This window comes from Ochotona princeps, chromosome 3 (assembly GCF_030435755.1).
Source record: "Ochotona princeps isolate mOchPri1 chromosome 3, mOchPri1.hap1, whole genome shotgun sequence".
NCBI lineage: Eukaryota > Metazoa > Chordata > Mammalia > Lagomorpha > Ochotonidae > Ochotona > Ochotona princeps.
Genome location: NC_080834.1, coordinates 3,232,203 through 3,255,048, shown reverse-complemented (window position 1 = coordinate 3,255,048; position 22,846 = coordinate 3,232,203). Strand labels below are relative to the sequence as shown.

Genomic DNA, 22,846 nt, shown 5'->3' with positions numbered 1-22,846 from the left:
ACAATCGTAGCTCATGCAGAAAGTCTGAGGTGGTATGTATTGCAGTATTAATCCTGATGTCTGTAATGTTATGTGATGGGGCAGGCTATGACTTTGTACTTTTCTGATTTGAATTGAGCTGATTTAAAAACCAAAAATGGTTCTAGTGGCGGAACACACCTGATGAGGAGAAAGTCAGTCAGTTTCCTCTTTGCTTTCAATTTTCTCTCTTTTTCTTTGGGCTGGTATTAGAAGCATAAGACTATTAACACAAAAAAGTTTACTTCAAAGTTCTGTACGATTTATGGGCCCCTTCTTCATCTGTTTCTTTTCCTTGTACTATGCTGGACATATTTCTTCAGAGAACTGTATTTAAGTGTAAGTTACCTAGCTCTTCCCTGTCAGATTTTCTATTGATTTGGTTTGGTGTCTTTAGAAGAAAGAATACAGAGTGATCTATCTCACCTTGAACAGTCCAAACCCAAACATTCCAGAGTTCCCTCCACCTGGGCGGGGGGCACAGTCAGGCTGGTTCTGCCCATTTTTCGGGAGATGGGGCTGAACGGCCTTGTCTGTGGAAAGTGATGTGTCTTTTGATAGGAGCAAAAGCCTCTCCATTCCTGGCGTAGAAAAAGAAGCTATTGCTCTAATTGGGGGAAGAGAGAATTCGGACTGGAATTATTTACCTTAAAATGTCAGATATTGGCATCATGTGTGTTCCTGACGTGTTTGTGTGCAGATCACACAGTCCATGGAAAATTCTTGGGATAGATCCCTTTCTGAAAATCCACTTCAGTGGGTGTGTTGAAAACACATCATGGGCCCAGCGCTGTGGCCTAGTGGCTAAAGTCCTTGCCTTGCACACGCCAGAATCCCATATGGACGCCGGTTCTAATCCCGGCAGCTCCACTTCCCATCCAGCTCCCTGCTTGTGGCCTGGGAAAGTAGTCGAGGACGGCCCAAAACCTTGGGACCCTGCACCCGCGTGGGAGACCCAGAAGAGCTCCTGGCTCCTGGTTTCGGATCGGCATTAGCACCGGCCGTTGTGGTCACTTGGGGAGTGAATCATCGAATGAATGGAAGGTCTTCCTCTCTGTATATCTGACTTTGTGATAAAAATAAAGTAAATCTTTAGAGAAAAAGAAAGAAAGGAAGAAAATGAAACACGTCCTAAGGAGCGGTGCCCAAGAGTGTGTGTGTGACCCCGCCATCTCCATGAAGGTGTGCACGCTGCCGCCTCTGACCCCTGCTGTCTCTCTGGCCTCTCTCAACTCACTTTCTACTGAGTTGAACAACTCAGGCCTGTGATAAAAGCAATTTGGTTGTGGTGGTGATGGTTGTTGTTCAAAGAATTTATAAATGTAAACTGTGCGTTTATTTATTTATTTGAAAGGCAGAGAGACAGAGCTCAGCAGTTGGCTGGTTCACATTCCAGGACCCGTAACAACTCGGGCTGCATCAGGCTGAAGCCAAGAGCAAGGAGCTTGCTTCAGGTCTTGCACGTGGTTGAGAGCACCAAGTATTTGAGCCATCACTTATTGCCACCCAGGTTGTATGCTGGGATGCTGGAGTTGAGAGCCGGACTGGGATGCGCGTATGGGATGCTAGTGGCACAATCAACCTCTTCACCATTGTACCAAATGTCACTGGTGGTTTTTTTTTTCCTTAACATTTATTTATTTTTATTGGAAAGGCAGATTTACAGAAAGATGGAGAGGCAGAGAGAAAGATCTTCCATCTGCTGGTTCACTCTCCCAATCACCATAAGAACCAGAGCTGGGCTAATCCGCAGCTAAGAGCCAGGAACTGCTTGCAGGTCTCCCATATAGCTGCAGGGTCCTGAAACTTTGGGCCTTCCTCTGCTGCTTTTCCAGGCCATAAGCAGGGAGCTAGATGGGAAGTGGAGCAACGAGGACACAAACTGGTGCCCATAAAGGATGTCAGCGCTTGAAAAATGAGGATTAGCTAATTGAGCCATCATGCTGGCCCCTCTTAGTGGAATTTTAAAACAGTCCTTTGTAGAGGTCAGCGTTGTGACTCAGTGGATTAAGTTACTACTTGGGACATTCATCTCCCATATCAGTGCCTGATTTGAGTTCCAGCCACTGCACTTATGATCCAGCTTCCTGCTACTGCACCTGATAGGGAGCAGAAGACGACTGTCTTGGAAGAGTCCCGAAGTCCCTGCCACCCACTGAATGGAGTTCAAGGCATCTGGTTTAGGTCTGGCCCCGTCCTGGCTGCTGGAGACGCTTGGGGAGTGAATCATTGGATGGAAAGTCTCGGCATCTTTCAAATATAAAAGGAAAATAAATAAATCGAAATTTAAAAAAAAATAAGGTGGGCCTTTGGCTGGTCGTTAAGACACTTGTTAAGACGCCTGCATCCCAGGCTTGGTGCAATAGCCTAATGGCTAAATCCTTGCCTAGTATCCGCCGGAATCCCATTTGGATGCTGTTTTGTGTTCTGGCTGATCTAATTCCCATCCGGCTCCCTGCTTGTGGCCTGGGAAACAAGAAGGATAGCTCAAAGACTTGGAACCCTGCACCTGCCTGGGAGACCTGGAAGAGGCTGCAGGCTCCTGGCTTTGGATCAGCTCAGCTCTGGCTGTTGCAGCCACGTGGGGAGTGAATCTGCAAACAGATCTTTTCACTCTTTTTCTCTATGTTTCTGCTTTTCCAATTAAAAAAAAAAAAAAAAAAAAAAAACAAGGCCTGCATCCCAAATCAGAGTGTTCTGGGTTCAATTCCCAGCTGCACCTCGGCTCTGGCTTTCCACCCGTGCAAACCCTGGGCGGCAGTGATGCTGGCTCAGAGAGCTGGGTTCCTGCCACCCACACCGGAGACCTAACTGCATTCCTGGCCTCCGGATCTGCTTCCAGCCGTCTCGGCCGTTTGCTGCGTGAACCAGCAAATAGGAGCTCTGTTTGTCCCTCTTACTCACTGTCTGTCTCTGATTCTCAAATACATTTTTCTTAATTTTAAAAAGGAAAAAAACCAAAATAAAACAAAAGTAAGAAATATAAGAGAAAGATCAGAGGAACAAATGTAAATAATATAGTCTCTTTGCTGAAATACTATTTTTTCAAAAAGAAGCAAGCTAATAAGTGAAATTGTAGTGATTGAAGAAATAATTGAAAGTAAACTTTCCTGAGCTGAAGAAAGACTTTGGTTTTCAGCCTGTACTAGCTTAATCAGCTAGCAATAAATAAATGAAGAGTCACAGACCCGGACAGGGTGTGAACTAGTTTCTCAGATGCTTGTGGAAAATACATAATAGGAAAAAAAAAACCTATGTGGATTTCAGAATGTTTCTGCACCAAAAGGAAGTCATAGTGACATTTCTAATTAAGATCTGGTTTGAAACATTAAGAAGACTGATACAGCTGATTTGAAAGAGGCCCTGTTCAGGCAACTAAGACTGAAGCAAAATTGAACAACAAATTTATGGTAAAGTTTGGGTAAAGGAATAGTGCAATCATTGACGCTTTATAAAAAGTTTATAGGGGGCCCTGCAAGATAGCCTAGAGGCTAAAGTCATCGCCTTGAATGCACGCGCTGGGATCTCATATGGACGCCAGTTCTAATCCTGACAGCTCCACTTCCCATCCAGCTCCCTGCCCGTGGCCTGGGAAAGCAGTTGAGGACGGCCCAAAGCCTTGAGACCGTGCACTCGTATGGGAGACCCGGAAGAGCGCCTGGCTTCTGGCTTTGGGTTGGCACAGCTATGGCCGTTGCGGCCACTTGGGGAGTGAATTATTGGACAGAAGATCTTCCTCTTTGTCTCTCCTCCTCTCTATATATCGGCCTTTGCAATAAAGAGTTTATAGGGACAGTGCCCCCTAGGAAACCAGCAGTTTACAAATTATTAACTCCTTTTTTATGATGCTTTTGGAATCAGCACAGTATGTATTTTGGAATTAACACAGTATATATTTCCTTTCTTTTAAAAAATTTATTTGGGCCTGGCGCTGTGGCCTAGTGGCTAAAGTCCTCACCTTGAATTTGCCGGGATCCCATGTGGGTGCCAGTTCTAATCCCGGCTGCTTCACTTCCCATCCAGCTCCCTGCTGTGGCCTGGGAAAGCAGTCGAGGACGACCCAAAGCCTTGGGACCCTGCACCCGCGTGGGAGACCTGGAGGAAGTTCCTGGCTCCTGGCTTCAGATCAGCGCGCACGGCCGTTGTTGTTACTTGGGGAGTGAATCGTTGGACCGAAGATCTTCCTGTGTCTCTCCTCCTCTCTGTATATCTGCCTTTCCAATAAAAATAAATAAATCTTAAAAAATTCTTTATTTACTTTGGAATGACAGATTTACACAGAGAAGGAGAGACAGAGGGAAAGATCTTACATCAATTGGTTTACTCCCCTAGTGGCCACAATATCCAGTGCTGAGCCAATCCAAAGCCAGGTGTCAGGATCCTCCTCATTGGTCTCCCATATGGGTGCAGGGTCCCAAAGTTTTGGGCCATTCTCTACTGCTTTCCTATGCCTCAAGCAAGGAGCTGGATGGGAAGTAGGATAGTCGGTCCATGAACAGTCACCCATTTGGGATCCTGATGGCACAGGCAAGGCAAGGATTTAGCCAGTGAGCCATCATGCCAGTCTCTGCAGTATGCATTTTCTATGGAAATTACTACGAACTACCCAGCCAAAAGCAAAGTAGGACAAAAATGTGAACATGTAGGAAGTGCATGAAGAAGTGATTTTCAAATTTAAAAAGATCCCTTTTTTACTTACTATGATTGTCTTAACTAGCCACCAGAATATATTAACTCACTTTTTTTTTTCTCTTTTTTCTCTCTGCATTATATAGATATTGTTTTTGCTTCCCAAATGTTATAGGGCATTTCTATAACAGTGTGATGCTTTTTTTGTTATAAATAGACTGTACTCTTGTACAGTTTTAGTTTATACTTGGGATTCGAGCAATTCATTCACATACGAGAGGACTTCAAACAGTTAATAGAAAATAGAATGAAATGATAAAAATTAGAAATAGAAGCTTGGATTTTCAGTATCTTCTGCTTCCCAAAATGAATGACCAAGGAGCTGGACTGAACGTGCAATGGGTGGGCCTGGTGCGATAGGCTAGCAGCTAAAGTCCTTGCCTTGCACGCGCCGGGATCCCATATGGGTACCAGTTCTAATCCCAGTGGCCCTACTTCCGATCCAGCTCTCTGTGGCCTGGGAAAGCAGTAGAGCATGGTCCAAAGCCTTGGGACCCTGCGCCCACCTGGGAGACCCGGAAGGAGCTCCAGGCTCCTGGCTTCAGAATGGCACAGCTCCAGCTGTTTTGGCCATTGCGGAGTGAATCATCGGACAAAAGATCTTCCTCTCTTTGCCTCTCATTCTCTCTGTATGTCTGACTTTCAAGTGAAAATAAATATATATTTTTGAAAAAGTGGAATACGAGACACTCAAGCTGGTACCTATGTTGGGTGCTGGTGCCATAGGCAGTGGCTTTACCGCTACACTACAGTACCAGTCCTTAATTTTTACTTATTTATTTGACTTAAAAGACCGGGTTACATGAAGAGAAGGAGAGACAGAGAAAGATGTTCCATTTGCTGGTTCCTTTGCCAGCTGGCCACAACAGCCAAAGCTCCACCAAGTTCTTACCTGTCTTTCCTTGTCCTATGGTTGTATCGTTCATTTTTTGTATTGGTAACCCTGATTCTAAATATTATTTACTCTCTTGCTCAATTCTAAAGTACTCAATAGATAAGAGTTTCAGATATTTTTTTAAAAAGATTTATTATTTGGGGCCTGGCATGGTAACCTTGTGGCTAAAGTCCTCACCTTGAATGCACAGGGATCCCATATGGGTGCTGGTTCTAATCCTGGCAGCCCCACTTCCCATCCAGCTCTCTGCCCGTGGCCTGGGAAAGCAGCAGAGGATGGCCCAAAGACTTGGGACCATGCACTCATATGGGAGACCTGGAAGAAGTCCTGGCTCCTGGCTTCAAATCGGCTCATCTCTGGCCATTGCGGTCACTTGGGGAGTGAATCATCGGACGGAAGATCTTCCTCTCTGTCTCTCCTCCTCTCTGTATATCTGCCTTTCCAATAAAAATAAATGAATCCTTAAAGATTGTCAACAACAATACAATAAAAATATATTAAAAAAATAAATGAATCTTTTTTTAAAAAAAAAGATATTTATTATTTGAAAGGCAGAATAAGAAAGAGATGTTCTATTCACTGATTCCCGTCCAAATGGACACATGGCTAGGTACAGGCCAGGCCAAAGGCAGGAACCAGGAGGCTTCATCTGGGCATCCACGTGGTGGTCAGGGCCCGAGCACTTGGGTCCTCTTGTGTGCCTTCCCAGGCACGTGAGCAGTGAACAGGATCAGGAGCAGCAACTGGGACCCAAACTGGCACTCTGCTCTGTCTTTCCATATGGCAGCTTGACACCAGCCCCCCATATTTCAGAATTCACAGACCTCTACAGCATAACAGATAATACTTATGCAGGATTGTTTGCAGATTATTAAAATAAATGTTAGCAGTTTTTTTGTTTTGTTTTGTTTTGTTTTAAAATTGTTTTTGTTTGAAATGCAGAGCAAGAGAGAGATCTCTGGTCTATCATCTGGTTAATTCCCCAAGTGGCTGCAACAGCTGGGACTGGACCAGGCTCAAGCCAGGAGCTCAGAACTCAATCTCAGTCTCCCATGTGAGTGGCTGAGACCCAAATACTTGGCCCATCACTGCTGTCTCCCAAGGAAGCTGAGATGGAGTGTGGAGCCAGGATTCAGAGCTCGGCACTCTGAATCAGGATGACATCTCAAATGATGCTACCCTGCACACCCACTGCCAATATTTTAAGTTGTTCCCAAGGCAATAAATTCTCGCGTGTTGTTGCTGTTTTCATTGAGCTGTAGTTCCAGTGTCACTTACTTTGGCATTTCTCACTTGTGCCACCTAGTGGCCAGTCTGGGCAGTGGCGTGCCTTGAGATGAGTGAAATTTGCCTTATGGTTAGGAGTCGGATCTTCAGATCTCTGGATAGAGACTGGGAGTTCATAAAGAACTTTGTCAGGTGGTTTTCTGGAGCTCATTGCTCTCGGGACTTCCTTGGCACTTCTGATTCTCACCATGTTCTCAGAGAGCAATGCTTTAGTTTCTCTACTATATTGAGTACCTTTGCTACTACTTGTTCCTCCTCAGCTTAGTTGCAGGAGGGTTGACAGACATAGAGAAATGGAGGGGAAAAGGAAGGTGGGAGAAGGGGGAATGTCTTTAATGCTCTTGGAGTTTTGTTTGCCTCTGGTGCTGTGTCTCTTGTTACTCCAGCTGCTTGAATCCCTGAGGCCTGGGAGAGGAGAGCTGGGGAAGGCGATGAAGCAGCCGGGCCTCCCACATGGCTGTTGGCATATAGTGTTCAATGCCAGTGCAGCTGGGCTGCAGGGCTGCTACCAGGAGCTTGTGAAAACGGGGAAAAGATCTGAAAACCCCCGTGGAGACCCCATCTGCTGCTCCTCAGATAGAAGGGGCTTATCCTGGAGCTTCCGTAGTTGCACCCAGGGCATGGGGCTTTAGGTGTGGGCCTGAGCCTGGACGAGGAGGTAGCACTTTGGTGGACCCGTCAGTGCTCCCTCTGCCTGGGAGAGGGCTCTGCGGATGTCCTTCCTGCTCCCTCTAGCCAGGATTGTGTGTTTGGGGGGAGAGACAGTGCCACGTGCTCAGTACAGAAAGCTTGCTGGCAGTCAGCTCGTTTGAGAACAGCTTCAGCCAAAGGTTATTCGGAAGCATTCTCAAAGCAAAGGAAGGAACCAGCAGTGAAGACTAGGAACAGGCTGAGTCCGCCTCTCCCTCTCTCGGTTTCTTTGACTCTTACCGAAGTCTTCTCAAAGCAGCTCTCCAATATCTTTTTCTGCATCTTACCTTTAATTACAAATGCAGATATTTGAACATGGTTGCTTTCAAAGGTATAGATTTTAAAACCACCATTTGCTTTGTAATGTCAGGGTTTTTTTTTTTTTTTTTTTTGAACTGTTAAGACATTTTGATTTTCTTTTGGTCAAATGCTTGAAATGGATGCATTTTAAGGAAAGTGTGTGATTACACTGAATGATCCTTGGGTTTGACCATGGTTGCACCTTCAATGTATTTTAAGCCAATTATGTGCAAAGCCAGCAATGTTTATTAAGACCAATTCCCAAGCTTTTAAAAAGCTGTCCTGTGCTATCAGTCCTGCTCTGCCCATTCAGGAATATCTTCACACAAAGGGCAGCCCCATGGCCAAGTAAAAGGTATCCAGCTTCACTTGTCAACAGTGATGTGTGACGTCAACCACCAGGCAGTGTCGTCAAAAGAACAGGAAAAATATGGGCATGCCAGTCATTGGCAAGAATGTGGGGCAACAGGAAGGCTGATGCTGCTGAAGGGAGCCTTAAATCGATGCAGCCACTTTGGAAAGCTGCTGATGTGAAGGCTTTATAGCCCATGGGGCTGACAGTGGCAGCAGCCACATCCAAGTGTCAGTGGAAGTCCCAGTGCTCCGTATCTGATGAAGCTCCGTGCTAATGCCCCGGGAAGGCAGCGGAGTATGACCCAGTGTTCGTGCATCTGCTAATTGAGGGGTGAATGAGTGGATGGAAGATATCTCTGTGTGTCTCTCTCTTATACATACATACATACATACATAAATAAATAAATCTTTTTTTTTAAAGATTTATTCATTTTATTACAGTCAGATATACACAGAGGAGGAGAGACAGAGAGGAAGATCTTCCATCCGATGGTTCACTCCCCAAGTGAGCCACAACGGGCCGGTGCGCGCCGATCCGAAGCTGGGAACCAGGAACCTCTTCCGGGTCTCCCACACAGGTGCAGGGTCCCAATGCATTGGGCCGTCCTCAACTGCTTTCCCAGGCCACAAGCAGGGAGCTGGATGGGAAGTGGAGCTGCCGGGATTAGAACCGGCGCCCATATGGGATCCCGGGGCTTTCAAGGCGAGGACTTTAGCCGCTAGGCCATGCTGCCGGGCCCATAAATAAATCTTTTTAAAAATTATGTTCTATTTTTATTTTAGAGGCATATTTACAGAGAGAAGGACGGATAGAGAAAAAAATCTTTCATCTGCTGGTTCACCCCTCAAATGGCCACAACAGCCAGAGCTAACTGATTCAAAGGCAGGAGCCAGAAGCTTCTTCCAGGTCTCCCTCATGGGTGCAGGGGCCCAAGGATTGAGCCATCCTCCACCTTTTTCCTAGGCTGTTTAGGAAGGGAGCTGCGTTGGAAGTGAAGCTGCAAGGACTCAGAGCAGCACCTGAGTGGTATGTCTGCACTGCAGGTGGAGTATCAGCCTGATGAACCACTGCGCTGGCCCCTAAAAAAGATTAAATTACTTTTTAAAAGTTGCGGGAGAGTGAATGAAAAGATACGTTTATTTTCTTTAAATGACATTGCAGCTAGCACTTCAACCCTATGATACCAAGAAAGAAGTACATTTATATGTCCAAACAAATCCACACAAGTGTTCAGTGTGGCCTCTTTTTATTAGCCAGTTTCTGGAAACTACCAAAATTCATCTTAGCAGAATGGATAAATAAATAAAATATAGTCACCTCAGAATGAATGGAGTACGGGCCTGACGCAGTAGACTAGTGGCTAAAGTCCTCGCCTTGCTTGCGCCAGGATCCCATAGGGGCACCGGTTCTAATCCTGGTGGCCCTGCTTTCCATCCAGCCCCCTGCTTGTGGGCTGGGGGAAAGCAGTTGAGGACAGCCTAAAGCTTTGGGATCCCACACCGGAGTAGGAGACCCGACATAAGTTCTTGGCTCCTGGCTTCAGATTGGCTCATCTCTGGCCATTGTGGACAGTGGGGAATGAATTATCGGATGGACTATCTTCCTTTCTGTCTCTCCTCCTCTCTGTATGTCTAACTTTCCAATAAAAATAGATAAGTCTTTAAAAAAAAAGAATGAATCGAGTACAACTGCATGTAACAATGTGAATTGATGACATGGCTGGTATTGTGACACAGTGTTTAAGCTCTGCTCTAAATCCCAGCTCATCTTCTGATCCAGCTCCCTGCTGATGTACCTGGGACGGCAGTAGAAGATGGCCCAAGTCCTTGGCCTCTGCCACTCAGGTTAGAATCCTGGATTCTAGGCTCCTGGTTTGTCTTGGCCCGGCCCAGCCATCAGAGCCCTCTGGACAATGAACCAACAGAGGGGAGGTCAATTTCTATTTCTCTGTCCCTCGCTCTATCTCTTTCTTCTTCACTTGCTGTAACTTTGTCTTTTAAATAGATAAATCATAAAAAGAATATGAATGGATATCAGAAGCATGCTGTTGAGCAAAAGAACAAACAAAAGCATGTGTTAATATAGGTGTGAGTTACACCTAGATGCAGTCACACTGTGAAAATTCATCCAGCTGTACTGTTAAGATGTGTACATTTCGAATGTATGCATCAGTAGAAAGTTGAGTGAATGGATAGGCTTTTGTACCATTATTGTTTAGTTATTTTTCAAACATAAACTTTTAGTATGTGTTCCTGGCTCTTACTGAACTTGTAACGTGGAGTGGTACCCCCTCTAATTCTCTGGCTAGAATAAGTAAGATGTTCCTTTCATCAGAGGAGGAGGATGACTCTTATTGGAAGAATAATTCTTTAATTCCCCAGAACATATTTATGAAAAATTATTTATGTAGCCCCAATATCTTCTGATGAATAATAGTGCCTGCTAAGACGGCCTTGAGTGGGGCTCAGGAGCCCCTGCAGTGTGAGGGCTTAGTGCTAGGACCCATGGCCTGTGGGTTAGCCCTGAGGTGAGCAGCGGTTTACATCCTATTCATAAGAAGTGTGGATGCAGAGGATAGTAGTCACGGAGCATAGTTCTGTTTTATCTCCTCCTTTCCTTTTGCTTTAGGTTTTGTTTGTTTTTGCAGATCTTTTCACAGATGCTGCTGAAACTGAAAAAATGGCCAAAAGTTTGAAAGATTCTGAAGGAGTGTATTTTGTTCCATCTTTTAACGGATTGCAGGTATTAAAAAAAAAGTTAATGGTGCCTACAAATGCTTTTTTCCTCTTTCCATGCTCCTACTTACAGATCTGTCTTGCTGTTCACCTGACAGTTTGGGCACTGCTGAGGTGAGAGGTGCTAAGACGTGTTTCTCTGAAATTTAATAAAAATTAAAAATAACTAAATAAAAAAAGACATGGTTCTGTGACCTAGAATGAACACCATGAGGAGGCAAAGGTCACATGTGCGTGGTCCTGCTCTTTTGCTCTTTGTTTTCTAAGCTCTATTAAATTTTCTAAAAATATAATTTGCTTTTAATTGATGCCTTAATAATTATACATATGTGTTGATCAGGGGTAATGATCAGATGAGAATAATTGGCATAACTATGACCTCATACATTGATCACTTCTTTGTGTTGGGAGCATTCAAAATCCTCTCTGCTAGCTGTTTTGAAATATTTGGTTGGGGCCAGCCTTGTGGTGCAGTATAGACCAAGCTACCACTTGCAATGTCGGCATCCCATGTTGGAGAGCTGGCTCACATCCTGGCTGCTCTACTTCCAGTCCAGCTCCCTGGGCATGTTCTGGGAGAGCAGCAGCAGATGGCCTACGTGCTTGGGCCTCTGCCGTCCATGTGGGAGACTTGGGTGCAGTTCTAGAGCCTGGCTTAGGCTTGGCCCAGCCCTGGTCATTTTGTCCATTTGGAGAGTAAATCAGGGTATGGAAGAGCTTTCTCGGTCCCCACTATTCCCCTTCTCTGTCTCTGTTGCTGTGCCTGTCCAATCAATAAGTCTCTCTTTAAAACAAATTTCAACTAATTGTTGCCAAATACAGCTATTCTATTGTGCTATGTAGCATTAGGAATTACTACTCCTGTTCCAACTCCCTCCTCCTCCATACCCTCTCCAGATTCTGTTAACCAACATTCTATTCTCTATTTTTTTGCAATCACCTTTTTAGCTGCAACATATGTATAAACAAAAACATGTTATGTTTATCTTTTGGTGCCTTCACTGAATGTCTTTTAGTTATATCCATGTTGCCACAAGTGATAGAATTTCATTTTTTATGATTGAAGAATATTCCATCGTGTGTACATATACCACATTTTCTTTATTCATTCATCTATGGCTACATACTCACATTATTCTATATTTTGGCTATTGCAAGTAATGCTGCTGTAAGCATGCAAATGTAGGTATCTCTTTGGCATGTCAATTTCAATTCCTTCATCTTATATACCTGGCACTGGGATTGCTGGATAATATGGTGGGTTTATAAGAAACCTCCATATTGTTTTCAGAAATGGCTTTGTGAATTACATACCTACCTGGAGGGTATGAAGCCTCTCCTTCCCTTCATCGCCAACGGCATTTGCTCCCCTGTGCCTTTTGATAGCAGCCATCCAACTAAGAAGGTTCTGTACAGCAAAGGAAATGATCAACAAATTGAAAAAGCAACCAACAGAATTGGAGAGAATCTTTGCACACTACATACCAGTAGGGGACTAAAAGCCAGGATTTACAAAGAGCTTCAGAAACTCCGGGACAACAGAGAAACAACAGCATTTTAAATCCAGTTTATAATGTCTGTGGCTCTGCTTTCTCCACAGAATTCCTTTGGCTATTGGGGTCAGTTGTGACTCCGTAGAATTCTTTTTACTGTTTCTGTGGAGAATATCATTGGTGTTTTAGTGGAAATTGTGTTGAATCTGTAAATTTCTTTAAATTATATAAACATTTTAGCAGTATAAATCTTCCAGCCCATGTACATGGATGTCTTTCCAGGTCTTCTTATGATTTTCTTTTTAGATTTACTTATTTTTTATTGAGAAGACAGATTTACAGAGGGAAGGAGAGGCAAAGAGAAAGATCTTCCATCCACTGGTTTACTTCCCAATTGGCCGCAACGACCAGAACTGAGCCAATCCAAAGCCAAGAGCCAGGAGCCTCTTCTGGGTCTCTCACATGGTGCAGTGTCTCAAGGCCTTGAACCATCAAGCTTCACTGCTTTCCCAGGCCATGAGCAGGGAGCTGGATGGGAAGTGGAGCAGCCAGGGCATGAACTGGCACCTGTATGGGATCTCAGTGCTTAATAGGGGAGGCTTAGCCAATCGAGCTATTGTACCAGCCAGGTATTTTGTCATTTTCAATGCAGATCTTTCACTTCTCTATGAACTTTATTCCCAGGGAGTATAAAGATGGAAGGTGCTACCTGCCCCATTCCCTAGACTGAGTTGGCCAAGCTGCTGGGGCATCTGCCTAGCTGCTCAGAAGTTCCCTGGGTGGGCGGGGTTTCATGATGGCTTTGTACAGTAAGAGCCTGGTTGGGGATATGACCATTCTCCAGGAAAATGTGTCGGTTTAGTCACCAACTCCCCAGCTGGTCTCAGGGCAAAGTCCTTCTTGATTCCGGGTTGATTTTGAAAGTGAAATGGTGGATACTATAATTTGTTCTCCTTATAAGGCCATGGTGTGCCTGGTGCTTTGCCTCCTCCCCACACCGTCCCTCCCCCCCACACCACACACACACACTTCAGCACTCTGCCTAGAACATTCCAGGGCTGTTGCTGTGTGTTCCCCTTGTTCAGGTCCTTTGTCGTGGAGGGAGAAGCACCAGAAACTTACTGGTCAGCCATCTTGTTGACATTCATTATCTTTTTAGAATTTTCTTTCTTTTTGTTAAAGATCTATTTATTTTTTTTGGTGGAAACACAGACTTACAGAGAGAAGGAGAGACAGAAAGAAAGATCCTGCATCTACTGGTTAACTTCCCAAATGGCCACAATGACTGGAGCTAAGCTGATCCAAAGCCAGGAGCCAGGACCTTCTTCTGGGTCTTCTCTGCAGGTGCAGGGTCCCTAGGCTTTGGGCTGTCCTCAGCTACCATCTTGGCCACAAGCAGGGAGCTGGATGGGAAGTGGAGCAGCCGGGACACAAACCAGAACCCATATGAGATCTTGGTGCTTAGATGTGAAGGATTAGCCAGTTGAGCCAAGGCACCAGACCTAAAATTTTCTTTCATTTTTTTAAGTTGTTGTGAGATATTAGTTACTTAGCCTAATCAAAAAGTATATCTCGCAAATTCAAAACATTGGATCTTAGGTTTAACTTTGTATCTTGTACTTAGTTGAAACCTCTGTGGTATTGCCTTTAATATGAGAGTGTTGTTGCAAAGACTTAAAAATCTTTTCCCATACAGTGAATTTTTGCTGTGGACAAAATTACCTGTTTGGAGAATGTTCTTTTCATCTTGTATGTATTCCTCCCGTTCGAAAGAACAAATTTTTCCTTCTAGTCTTTTCCATACTCAGGCAATCAGTTCCAAAATGACTAGCATTTAACATTTGGGTAATATAATGTAAAATCTGATTTAAAAAATGAAGTCAGATGTTTTCAATGTTTTTAAATACAATACTTTCAACATTAGACTTTAGAATGAGCCTTCTTTCCCCAACTGTCAGAGGTTCCATCTGCATACTTTCCCCCAAAGGGCTGCAAGTTTGGTAAAATGTACTTTCGTGTAGAGTATTACTGTGCCCTCCAGTACTCAGATAAAAGATGAGAATTGAGAATTGATTGTCTAAATGAAGTTCAGGGGGCAAGCTAGATGCATAGTTTTCATTAGCCAAGGTTGGGACTGGGTAGGTTTTCATGTGCTTTGGGAAATTAGTCACTTTCTCTTGGCAACCCTATTTTAAAACTTCTCCTTTACCTCACATACCTCTAAAAATAATATAAGGTATGTGAAGACTAAAAAAAAAAAAAGATGTGGCTGGAACCCAAAATATTTAGACAAAAGTATCCTGTGTGTGATTTGCCATTTCAACCTGGAAGAATGTAGTCATTGCCATGACTATAGTAAGTGTGTTGTTAGGGGACAGCACTGTTGCCTGCAAGTCAGTTATGCCCCACTATAAAGTGAAACTCCTGGTTTTTCCTTTGTTCTTTTTCTTCTTCTACTTCTTTTTCTTTTTAAACTTATTTGAAAGAGTTACATAGGAAAAGGGAGAGGCAGATAGAAAGAGATCTTCCATTCACTGGTTCACTCCCCAAATGGCTGCAACAGCTGGGGCTGGGTCAGTCTGAAGCCAGGAGAGCCCGGGGCTTCATCCAGGTCTCCTTCATGGGGACAGGAGCCCAAGAACTTGGCCCATCCTCCACTGCTTTCCCAGGTGCATTAGCAGGGAGCTGGATGGGAAGTGGAGCAACTGGGACTCAAACCGGTGCCTATTGTTCTTACTTTGCCAGCATATATACTAAAATCCCTTTATGGGATACAGCCATTACAGTTGGTTGCTTAACTTCCTGAGCTGTACTGATGGGCTCCTTCCGTACCATTAAAACAGACTTACTTAGTCTAGTATAGGAATAATTTAAATTTTCATAGAGGAATTGTTACATTTGTATAAAATTATTTCCCTTGCAGTTGGCCTATTACTAATAATAAATTGTGCTTGTACCTGTTTGTACAAAACTGACTTAAGACATTCAAAACAGTATTTTATGTGTTGTATTAGAATAAGTCGTTTTTGTACAAGAAAATATGTGTGTTTATACACACACACACACACACACACACACACACACACACACACATATATAATAACTTGCTGCGGTTGAATTGGCCAAATCTGACTAATCTTGATTTTGCAGCATTATATTTATATATACTATATAAATCAGTTTTTAATAATTAAAATTACCAAAAGATTTAATATTAAAACTTAAGGCCCTGTGTGGTGGCCTAGTGGCTAAAGTCCTCACCTTGAACGTGCCGGTATTCCAAATGGGTGCTGGTTCTAATCCTGGCAGCTCCACTTCCCATCCAGCTCCCTGCCTGTGGCCTGGGAAAGCAGTCGAGGACAGCCCAAACCCTTGGGACCTTGCACCCATGTGGGAGACCTGGAGAAAGTTCTTGGCTCTTGGCTTCAGATCGGTGTGGCTCCAGCCGTTATGGTCACTTGGGGAGTAAATCATTGGATGGAAGATCTTCCTCTCTGTCTCTCCTCCTCTCTGTATATCTGACTTTGCAATAAAAATAAATAAATCTTTTTTTAAAACTTGATAAAAACTTATCAAAACGAAATCATAGTAGGAGGAAAAGCATAGCTCTGATAGAAAAGATGTAGTGTAGAATTTCCTAAGCAATTAGGAAAAGTGTTGTTGTTCATTCAGCAAATAAGTATTCACTCATGAGGGCCACCTGTGAGGCTGGATACTGGGGACATCGGACTGGGTTCTCTTTCTGTCTCTTTTTTTTAAGATTTAATTTTATTGCAAAGTCAGACATATAGAGAGAAAGATCTTCCATCCAATGATTCACTCCCCAAGTGGCTGCAATAGCCGGAGTTGAGCCAATCCGAAGCCAGGAGCCAGGAGCCTCTTCCAGGTCTCCCATGCAAGTTGCAGGGTCCCAAGACTTTGGGCTGTCCTTGACTGCTTTCCCAGGCTACAAACAGCTGAATGGGAAGAAGAGCTGCTGGGATTAGAACTGGTGCCCATTTGGGATCCCGTTGTGTGCAAGGTGAGGACTTGAGCCACTAGCCTACCATGCCAGGCCCAACTGGGTTCTTTCTGTAGCACCTTGGACAATACAGTAGGGAAAATGAAGAGTCCTACCAACAGATAATACCTGTAGTACATGGTCAAATTAGAAATTTTATAAAACAGACCCTGGGAGACCTGATCTCTGAGGAAGCTGAGCCAAGTTTGGCCCAAGAGTGGGCATGAGCTAGGAGCAGGGGCGTGGAGGTTTTCCAGGGGTGGCTGTGTTGTGTCAGGGTCTCAGAGCAAAAAGGTGTTTTTCCTGGCAGCACAAGCCTGTCCCTGTCAGGCCCATCCTGGTACACTGGAACTGCTCTTTTGTCTGTTCCTTCACCAGATCCTAAGCATGAGCAGGAATCCTCGGTCTTCATTTTAGTCTTGCTTTTCTGGAGATACAAAGATGAACACAGACTACATCTGATGAACACAGTTCAAGCTGTTGACCCTCCCAATGGACTGATACAGTCTGAGAGACTGCTGATATTAGGCAGGAAGAGTATTAAGTAAGCTAAGATCGAAGATTGTAGTCTGACTGTCAGTATCTTTTTCCACACTGAGAAGCATTTTTTCTGCATTATGATCTTTCACATCATAAGATTTATTTATTTTTATTGGAAAGACAGACCAGATTTTCAGAGAGAAGGAGAGACAGAGACAAAGATTTTCCATCTGTTGATTCACTCCCCAAGTGGCTGAAATGGCCAAAGCTGAGCCAATCCCAAGCCAGGATCCAGGAGCTTCTTCTGGGTCTCCCATGCAGGTGGAGGGTCCCAAGGCTTTGGGTTTTCCTTACTGCTTTCCCAGGACACAGCAGGGAGCTGGATGGAAAGGAAGGCAGGTGGTACACAAACCAGTGCCCAATATGAGATCCCGGGTCATGCAAGATGAGGATTTTAGCCACTGAGCCATCATATCCCCCAATTTGTAAAAATTCTAAGTCTATAATTTTTATTGTCAAACAGGTCTTCTACGTAATAATTTTAAGAAACCAACATATCCCATATGGGCACGTGATTGAAGTTCAGATCCTGTTCCCCAGTGAGAAAGCAGTGGATGATGGCCCAAGTCTTGGGCCTCTTCATCCACATGGGGGACCTAGAAGTAGCTCCTGGTTCCTGGTTTCAGCCTGGTCCAGCTCTAACCCTTACTGCTATCTGGGGAGTAAACCAGCAGATGGAAGATCTCATCCCCAGCTGGAAGCAACTGCCTAGGTTGCCTTTTACCTAGGCAAGAGTTAACACTGCTGCGAGAAAAGCAGCTAATAGCTGGCGGGCATCCTGGACCTGCTTGATGCCAGATTTGTGTTAACTGTACCAGTGTGCTGGCATAGTTACTTATTCCTTTTGTTGTTGTCAACTTTTGTGTGGAAGATAGGGAGCTCTGGGCTGGGACACACCACCCTAGACCCTAGGTGGGTGTGGGGAGGGGACTGCAGATTTCCTGGGTAAGGGAGTCTGGGGACGTATTAGAGTTGCAGGTGTGTTTGACAGGGAAAGAATGACTTCTGGGGTCTAGAGGGGAGAAATCTGTGTTTGGATCAGGCCAAGGCTCCTGTTTTTGTGGGAAACTTGGGTTGGGCTAAATGGCATTGGCTGTCACCCACTGGTGCATGCAAAAGCTGGGCCTAGGAGGCATGCCTGCCTGGGCTAGGCCACAATACCCACCCACAAGTGTTGGAGCAGGGTTGGGCCACATCAGGCTGGGCTGCAGCACTCCTAGAATGTAAGAGAATCAGATCTGGGAGAAGATTCTGTAGGGGCATTGTGGGCTTGCCTCGGTGAGACTGCAGCACTCACCAGTTTACTTGGAGAACTGAGCCAAGCCAGGCTGGATCACAGAACTCACCTGACACTCACAGGAGCTGGGGCTGAGAGGGGGCTGGTTGTGGCCAGGCTGCAGCACCTACCAGCAGGTATGAGACCTGGGGCTTACTTGGGGAATTCCCCTACTAGGCTGCAACTCTCATTGGGGGGTGCAAAAGCTAGGACTAGGGACAGGTGTGGCCAGGCAAGGCTGTAGTACTTATCAGCCTGTATGTGGTCTGGGTCTGGGTCTGAGGACAGGCCAGGCTGGACCAGACCACAGCACACGCTGGCACACAGGAAACCAGGACAGGGTGTGGACTGCACCTGGCTGGAGTGGGCTGCAATAGCTGCCAGCAAGAGCTGAGACTGTGGGCAGGTCATGCCAGGCTGGGTTGAAGTATCCACCAGCACATAAAAGATCCAGTGTTATACACAGCCCTGGTATGGGAACTCTGGGAACTCCCACCACAGTTGAATGTGAAAGCTGGGGCTGTGGGTGGACCAGGCTGGGCAAGGCTGAAACAGCTGTCAGTATGTGTGTGGATTGAGTCTGGAGGCATGCCGGACTGATGTAGGCTCCAGCACCCATTGTCACTCACACCTGGCACCAGTGAGTGCCAAGACTGGAGGCCAGCCATGTCAGTGTAGATCACAGTGGCCGCTAGCACATGCAGGATCCACTGCTGAGGGCAGGCCTGGTAGGAATACTTGGGGAACTTGCTTGCTAGGCAACAGCTTCTGCTGGTGAGTGCAAGAGCCAAGGCTGGGAACAGACCAGAAGACCAGGGTAAGTCCACAGCACACACTGGCACAAGTGAGAGTCAGGATGGGGTACAGGCCAGACTGAGTTGGACCGCGAAACCTGCCAGGTCACAAGAAGGCTAAGCTGAGCTGAGCCAGGCTGTAGCACTTGCTGGTGAGTGCCAAGACTGGGAGTGGGCCTGTAGCACTTGCTGGTACATGCAAGACCCAGGGCTGGGTGTGGGCCTGGTAGGGAATCTTGGGCAGAACTGAATGGTCAGCTTTACTGAAATGAAGTTTTAGCTCATTCCCATAACTTTAACTGAACCTTGTTTGAGTGCCATTCAGAAGTTATCCTACTGTACCTGGCACAGTAGCCTATTGACTAAAGTCCTCACCTTGTATGTGCTAGAATCTCATGTTGGTGCCGATTCATGTCCTGGCTGCTCTGCTTCCCATCCAGCTCCCTGCTAGTGGCCTGGAAAAGCTGTGGAGGATGGCCCAAGGCCTTGTGGGAAACCTGGAAGAAGTTCCTGGCTTCAGATCAACTCAGCTCAGCGTTGTGGTCACTTGCGGAGTCAGCCAGCAAATGGAGGATCTCTTCTATTCTCTCTAAATCTGACTTTCCAATAAAAAAGTTGAATAAATCTTAAAAAAAAAAAAAAAGCCTACTATCCAATATCTTTGAGCTCACATTTTCTTCCTCCCATTTGTTTTGAAATAATTTGATTTGAAGCCTTTTCTTCTTCCTAACACGGCTGTGTTTTTAATGGCATATTATTCCTGTAGTCTATGAGTGTGACTGACAGCAATAAGACATTCAAGTTTTCTCTTCCTTAGGCTCCGTTGAATGATCCCTGTGCGTGTGCCTCTTTCATGGGTTTGAAGCCCTCTACTAATAAATATCACCTTGTCCGAGCCATATTGGAGTCTATCGCTTTCAGGTATGGAAACTTGCCCTGCTCCCCACGCTCTGCACTGCACTGGTATTTTTATTCATCCATTACTAAAACGAAAAAGTCATACTAGTAAAATTGTTTGAAATGTATGCATTTGGTTTAATGTATTTTGTATATGGCATTCTATTATTGATATGCTTTATAGCTGTTATTTTTCATATTGAATAGCACAAGAACAACTGAAATTTGTTTTATGAAAACTGAATGATTAAAAAAATCCCATTTCTTGGGCCCGGCATGGTGGCCTAGTGGCTAAAGTCCTTGCCTTAAATGCACTGGGATTCCATATAGGTGCCGGTTCTAATCCCGGCAGCTCCACTTCCCATCCAGCTCCCTGCTTGTGGCCTGGGAAAGCAGTCGAGGACGGTCCAAAAGCCTTGGGACTCTGCACCTGCATGGGAGACCCGCACCAGGCTCCCGGCTCCTGGCTCAGCTCCAGCTGCTGTGGTCACTTGGGGAGTGAATCAATGGGCAGAAGGTCTTCCTCTCTGTCTCTCCTCCTCTCTGTATATCTGACTTTGCAATAAAAATAAATGAATCTTTTTAAAAAATCCAATTTCTTGGGCCTGGAAGTTGAAAATTTGGGCTTTCAAAGATTTAGTTTCTATTCAAAAAGGAGAATTCAAACAAATAATACTTCTTGTATACCAAAGGCTGATTCTTCAGAATTCTTCATATGTGTTTGCCTGTGATCTTTTTATTATGTAGAAAGTATTATTAAATAGAATTATTAAGAGTGCATTTTCATGAATATAGAATGTTTATGATGTTTAAAATATTCTGACTATGAAATTACTTTTATACTTGATTAATTCTATTAGGTGTTTATATAATTTTAATAGCTGTCAACTAAGTAGTTGCTTGCTTTAAGTTTTTCTTTTGTAGAATAGTAATAAATTCAGTTAAGACATAAAAGTTACGCTATATTGTAGGAAGGCAAAAATCACAATGAACTGAGCTTGCATAGTTGAGCGGCTGCTTGAAGCTTTCTAGTTAGTACAATAGATTTCTTCAATATTTTCTTTTGCATATTTTGTGAGTATCAAGTAAGAAAAGCAAAATTTCTAATTTGCAATTGGTATAGATTATAGTATGAAGTTCTTCTAAATAATTATCCTTTTTCTTAATTAGAAACAAACAATTGTATGAGACGATGCAGAAGGAAATTCATATTCCTGTAACAAAAATCCGGTACGTAAACTTTGTTTCCAATAGGCTTAATTAAAAATTAGCATAAAGTAATAGCTGCTATTAATATTTTCATCATTATGATTACTCAGAACTTCAAAAAAGATTTTGTACTAGCTCTTTTCCAAAACAATTCTTGCTCCTAGGAATCTGAAAAGAAAATTTAATTTCAGATTCATGGAGAATGTAGCACAATATGAAACGTGGAAGGCTTTTAGCACACATGTTAGTTTTATAAAAATCTCTTTTTTTGCGTGTGTGCAGTTACCTTTTGGCATGAAAACATCAAATTAATTTTTTGCTGTGATATCAAAATGCATTGTTATGTTGGTTTAGTTTATTATACTTCGCCTGTTCTGGAATTTACCAAGACGAAGAAGACAGGTGGTAGAATAAAGGAAGAAGGAAGGAAGATGCGTTAGAGATGACCTAGTTCAGGGCCTGGAGGCGTGGCCTAGCGGCTAAAGTCCTCGCCTTGAACGCCCCGGGATCCCATATGGGAGCTGGTTCTAATCCCAGCTTGTGGCCTGGGAAAGTAGTCAGGGATAGCCCAAAGCTTTGGGACCCTGCACCTGTGTGGGAGACCTGGAAGAGGTTCCTGGTTCCCGGCTTCAGATCGGCGCAGCACCGGCCGTTGCGGTCACTTGGGGAGTGAATCATCGGATGGAAGATCTTCCGTTCTCTCTCCTCCTCTCTGTATATCTGACTTTGTAAGAAAAATAAATAAATCTTTAAAAAAAAGAAAAAGGTGACCTAGTTCAATCCTCTGTTTTTAGGTCAATTATAAGGGACATAACTGGCAATTAAAAAGTTAAACAGTCAAATGAAATATTGGCGAAAACTATTAAAAAGTATTCATGATGTTTTTGTCTGCAGGGCAGATGGTGGAGTCTGTAAGAACGACTTTGTCATGCAGATGACTTCAGACTTGATTAATGAGAACATAGAGAGACCAGATCACTCTGACATGTCCTGCCTAGGTGCTGCTTCTCTTGCAGGCCTTGCTGTCGGTATGTTTGGATGTTATAAATAGGACGGCTTTCCTGTGAACTCTTATAAGTAGCATTTTTCCTTTCAAATCGGGAAGATCTCCACTGGGCTCTACCTATGCACGTTGCTCGCAAAATATCTTGTGGCCTCCTCTGCTGGCCCCAACCAAGTGAACTGTGTTCAAGATGATTATCAAGACACATACAGGGACTACTACAGTGGAATCTGAAAGTAGGGGAGGGAGGCTTAACTTACAATCCAACAAGGGAAAGTGGGGATTTATTCCATGGGTGTTAGTAGATGGTGTAGAAGTTAAAGGACTTTGTGTTTCCCCTTTGGACGTTCTATACTTGTGTAACAAACACACTAGCAGTAGACCAATTAACGGGAGTGGCATACAAATTCAGTGTGTGCTTGCAAGTGTCAGAGAAGACTGAGTTGCCAATGATGGAGTGACTCAGAAGCTTGCATAGTGTGGATGAAGTAGGGGAGGTAATCTAAGAGAGAAAATGGGCCTGAAGAACAGTTAACAGCCTGGGATAAAGTTCTTCTGGTCTCCAAAGTTGGAGTCAACTCTAGCCTTCCTTCTTATACCAAGCAGCTGTCTTTTCTGGAGATGAAATATCTAAGGAAGAGGTTCATAGTAATGGAGTATTTTCT

At 44.3% G+C, this 22,846-nt stretch overlaps 1 protein-coding gene across 1 annotated transcript in view; it reads left to right on the top strand.

The window, feature by feature from the left end:
• Positions 1-22,846, top strand: part of GK5 (glycerol kinase 5) — an 86,604-nt gene that overhangs the window by 59,821 nt on the left and 3,937 nt on the right. The window contains exons 12-15 of the mRNA XM_058661389.1: positions 10,882-10,976; positions 19,890-19,993; positions 21,140-21,199; positions 22,073-22,206. Coding sequence (XP_058517372.1) covers positions 10,882-10,976; positions 19,890-19,993; positions 21,140-21,199; positions 22,073-22,206 — 393 coding nt within the window. The remainder of the gene's footprint in view (positions 1-10,881; positions 10,977-19,889; positions 19,994-21,139; positions 21,200-22,072; positions 22,207-22,846) is intronic.